Here is a 5188-nt window from a genome sequence, read left to right as displayed (position 1 = left end):
AAGAGAGTGCTTGACAACAACTAAGCAACTATCTTACAGGAAAAACAACCCCCGACACACCTTTAAGTAACAACAGAGAGCAAAACAGCGGTGGATGATCAAACCAGTAAACGCCCCCAAGGCAGGCAATGTGCATGTCTTAGCCAGCGTTGGAGACACAATAAGGAAGTAGCACAAGGATACACAACGTTAGAATGCAGCATATGTATAAAAAGTAATGGAGGCTTTGTTTTTACCAACTTCAAAATTAATTATTTTCACAGTACACATTTTCAATACAAAAAAAAAAAAAACTGTAATTTAAACTTAATTTGAAGTTCGAACGCATTACAGTTACATCAATGTTTTAAAATGAATTAAAGCGGTCAGTCATGTCATGTGACTAAGATCCAATTACATTGAAACGCATCTCACAAAAAAAAAATACATTAAAACGCTATCATCCTGTTACTCTGTTTTTAGGCAATTTTTAACCACTACTACTATATGCTTACTAAGGTAAAATAAATAAATAAATAAAAGAAAATAAACCGTATTGCGGCTAAAGATACATAGCCATTATTATGCATTCATAAAGTCATATACTGCAAACAGATTTGGAAATTGTTCTCATACTTGAAAAGGCTAAATAGTTATAAGCTATACTGAATAATGTTAATGCATAAATAAAGTCACTAGGTGTGGGGTGTTTGGGATGAGTTTAGGTAGTTTGCATGAAGTAATTTGTTCAAATCCTCTTTTGGTTCCATAATATCATTAACGAAAACAATAGCTGCAACTATGGGAGCTGGTTAAGTTGGGAGCTCCACAGTTGTAACAGAAGGCGTTTCCACACCTGAAACACAAAATAGAAGAACACTCATTAATGTATTCTGAAACATGTAGGTAACTGAAACATTGACACGAATCCACCGGTTTCCCATCTCTCCTTTAGCAACCACAAAAGATAATTAAACTCAAATGTATGAACCAAATACTTTGGAAGATTATGTGGATGATGACTATTATACGAGCTGGAATGAGCCATGGAAGATTGCAAAGCCAAAAGGCATTGAAGTCTTGAGCTGTTGAGCATGGTTTTAAATTGTGGTCCACAAACACAAGTGTGCCCACGTTGTAAAGGTTTTTTGACGCGTTGCAACTGCGTCTGCATTTGCGGCTGCATCAACCGCATACTCCTACAATTTCCCACAATGTTAAGAATTGCGACAAAACCACTAGTCCGCTAACACGACTGCATCCCCAATTTAAAACCATGGCTATGAGTAAAAGGGTAAAATGAAGAATGCAAAACAGACTCATCAATAGCCCTGGTTCTTAATATCAACCACATGAAAACAAAGCTAAAAGAAGTGAAACCTAAACAGAGCAACCGCAAATGTTAAAAGAAAATTTCGAAATCCTGAAATTACCAGTGGGTATTTAGTAAACACTGGCTACCTTTCGATAGTGGATCAGCAAAAGCAGCTGCTTCTGCGTCTTTCCCCTGTTTTTTTTACAGCGAAATTGAACAGCAATGTGAATCAAACGCTGAAACAGACATGTACTTCGAGGATGTCCTCGGTTACCAATGACAACTATAGACAAACTAAGCTACATTTTGTCATTTTCCATGAAATGTTCAAAATTGACCCAAAGAAAGAAAAAAGACACAAACAGGGTCACTCATGCTAAGCTATACCTGCTAGTGACATCTATAATTTAAAAAATTAACTTCAAATTGAAAAATGATAGGAGAAAACAAACAAAAAAAAATCTTGTTTTGAAGTTTGCATATAAAAGATGCACATTGTTCAAAGAAGATAGATGCACGTTTTTTGGAAAATTAGGGTTCATGAATGAATGAAACCAAAGTATAGCAAGCAAATAACTCAATCTCCATTTCTGTAATATACATGTAAATGTATCAAAGTGTTGTTGGTTCGAGTGATGCTGGACACGTTCCCCTTATGTAAGGTCTCTCTAGTTCAAGACTCCACCAAAGGTAACTACTAACTAGGCAGGTTTTGGAACGGAGATTAGTCATCGAAAGCAGATGAATAGTCCTTATACCAATCAGAAGGAAACCAAAAAAAAGAAAATGTAAATGTGTTGTTAAAAGGTGAATGAAAAAATGAAGTGACCTGCATTTCATGTACATGCATCCATCCGATTTGGCGACGTAGAACCTACACCGGGGGCACCTCTTCCACTGCATTTGATTGGCGAGGTTCATCAGCATGATATCCTCCTTATCCCTCTCGTCCGCGTTCAGTTTCTGAAAGTCCTCGCAGGGCATATTATCGTGCCAGGGCACCCTACACTGCGCACAGAAAAGCCTCCTACAGTTAGGACATTCAGCTTCTCTGATATTGTTTTCCTCGATCCCTCTAATCAACATAACAGAACAATCCGCAAAGGGACAATAGAATTTTTCTTCAGCAGCAATCACAGCCTCGCATAAGGCTTTTCCCCACCGATCGAAGACGCGAGGCGCGAGAATTTCACGGCAATCATCAGCCTCCAGTAGTCCCCTGCATCCCGGCACGGGGCAGGGGATGCTAACGATGTTCTCTTCGAGCTTCGATTCGACGTACTGCGCCACGCAGGAGTTGCAGTACACGTGGTGGCATCCGATGATCGAGAAGGAGTCTCTGGCGGTTTTCGTTTCGGTGCAGATTTCGCAGACGAACGATGCGGAGTTGGAGCACTCTCCTTTGGATGATGATTTCTTGCTGCGTTTTCCGAAGGACGTGTTTATGGGAGTGAAGTTGAGGATTCGGACTTCGTCGTCGTCCTCGGTATCAGAGAGGTTGATGACGTGGACGGGGCTGGAAGCGGAAGCGGAAACGCCGTCGTATTGCTCCACGGAGATCGCGTTTGATTTTGTGGTGCCTTGCAAGGAGATCGGCGTGGTGAAGAAGGAGGAGTCCACGTCGAAAGGTGGAATTCGAGTTCGAGTTCGGAGTCTGTTCTTCTTCCTTAGCGACGTCGTTTCGCGGTTCATCGGTGTCGCCGGCGGAACCATCATCGGCGGCGGCGGCGGTTCGGGGTTCAACATTTGGAACCGTTTTTGGTTTCGGATTCGGTTTCCGACGTTGATGGTTCAGTGACTACTTCTCACTCTCCACTGACCACTTTCTCCAACTTGCTTATGAAACACGTATCTCTGAACCCATATTCTGATTGGATTCCCACAAATTCTCTTTTTTATTTTTTCTTAAGCCTCACCTATTAGGGAAAATGAACCAAAGTAATCTAAAAGTGGACTGAGAACTAAATAAGATTGTAACAAAGTAGGAATGTGTGTGAATTTAGTTTGATTTCAGAAAATCATGACTTAGATTTAGGTTATTTAAATTCAAATTTTAAACTTTGATGGATTACGTTTAACTAGTTTATATGATTTGATTTTTCACCAATTTTGAAAGTTTTAAAATTTATTACAATATTTATTATGTTTTTCCTTAAGGTATGTGGCTTTCTTTTTATTTCAAATAAAATAAAATAAATTTTCTTAGTATTTGTTTTTCTTATATATTTTTAAAAATTTATATGAATAAAAAATGTACATACTTACATGAAAATTTTGCTGATATATATATACCCTAGATTTAAGCACGGGATAATCTTAACAAATGAACATCTTAAAATGTTTGTTGTGATTTTAGATGGAAATAATTATGATAAAATAGTATAAATTTATTGTTGCATATAACTAACTTATGAAGGGAAAAGATCTTGATGGAAAAAAAAAGAGGCAAATTTTGGTCTGCTTTCCAAAGGCCCGACGTCAAAAGTCAGGATCGGGTTGAAATATGAGGCATCAATCGTATACTCTAAGTAAAGGGGAAAAAACAAGTGGGTAAAATAAACAACAAAAACTTAAAGTGAAAAGGATATTAGCTGTTTAGCTAATTAAAAATTTCCTCGTCCTCTCAATTTGAAGGTAGGGAAAAACTTTTCCTTTCTTATACAATTGCATCTACTTGTGAAATATATTATACTATTGCATCTACTTGTGCAAAGATTTGTACCAAAAACATAATAAAAAAAAAGTTTACCAAACATTATAGTGTAAATATTAAGAATAACGTAAAAATAATTTTTATTAATATTTTTAACATGTAAAATAATGATGGACATCAAATATTGGCTAATGTTACTTTTGGTCTTTTATAGTTTTTTATATATTAAATTTTAAAAATTTTATTTTGATAATACATGTTTTTAAAGTATTTAATTTAATTTATTTTTAGTTTGAAACGTTAAATACGTCAACACACAAGAGTTTAACGTGTTTGTTAATTTTGATTATTGAGATAATAATGTGACATGTTAACTGAAATGAAATCGTTCTAAATTATTTAATTTTGATCTTTTATATTTTAAAAATACTCTATTTTTGTACTGTTAAGTTTTTTAAATGTTTTGATTATGGTCCATCCAGTTTATAAAATGATATATTTTAGTTTTGATAGTTATATATAAAATCACATTTTTCTTTTTAACATATTTAACGTTTCAGCTGAAAACATTAAAATGAAATACTTCAAAAATATAGATGATGAAAATAATATTTTTGAAACTTAATATATCCAAAAAAATATTAAAATATAATAGATGAAAAGTAACATTTATTCTTTTTTTTTATCTAACACTTTGTAACAATAGAGTGATAACACAAAGAATAATATCTTTCACAAGAATAATATATATCATATGCAAGAATAAATAGAATTGGAAAAAACATAAAAAAGCCAATAAAATCAAAACTCTTCCGAGTGAATATTTACTCTTTGAATATTTATTCTTTTATTAATATAAAATACAACTCCAAAAAAATGATTGTTTTTTGTTTTCTTAAGCAATCAATAATATTAATATACTATATAAAAGACATGTAACTACGATTATTTGTACACATGTCATTATTTGATGTGATTTTTTCTCTCCATTTTTCTTGCCTTAAATTTTAGTCAATACCATTTATTTATATATTATCTCATCCATTATTTCATTACCATTTATATAAAGTCCACTTTAAATTATGTTCGAAAATAAATATCATATGAAATTATTTATGAATTTTTTTTTTAAAATTTAAAATAGTCGTCCATTTATTATTTTAATAAATAAATGAACAAACAATATTTACATTTTGAAATTTATTATTCTATTACGATGATTATATTTATTTTGAATTTAA

At 33.6% G+C, this 5188-nt stretch overlaps 1 protein-coding gene across 2 annotated transcripts; it reads right to left on the bottom strand.

Moving 5' to 3' along the window:
* Nucleotides 1-494: 494 nt before the first annotated feature.
* Nucleotides 495-3210, bottom strand: LOC114425427 (probable E3 ubiquitin-protein ligase RNF144A). Of its 2 annotated transcripts, XM_028392357.1 has the most exons (3): nt 2124-3210; nt 1413-1486; nt 495-835 (listed from the first exon to the last, which is right to left on the bottom strand). In XM_028392357.1, exons 1-2 carry the CDS (start codon nt 3038-3040, stop codon nt 1423-1425), a joined length of 981 nt encoding a protein of 326 aa, XP_028248158.1. In that variant the 5' UTR covers nt 3041-3210; the 3' UTR covers nt 495-835; nt 1413-1422. The 2 variants fall into 2 exon arrangements, with proteins under 2 accessions (XP_028248158.1, XP_028248157.1); XM_028392356.1 differs by lacking the exon at nt 1413-1486 and having other exon boundaries at nt 2124-3205.
* Nucleotides 3211-5188: the final 1978 nt, after the last annotated feature.

This window comes from Glycine soja, chromosome 9, assembly GCF_004193775.1.
Source record: "Glycine soja cultivar W05 chromosome 9, ASM419377v2, whole genome shotgun sequence".
Lineage (NCBI taxonomy): Eukaryota > Viridiplantae > Streptophyta > Magnoliopsida > Fabales > Fabaceae > Glycine > Glycine soja.
The sequence above is the reverse complement of the archived record's forward strand: the minus strand, read 5'-3'. Positions and strand labels throughout refer to the sequence as shown.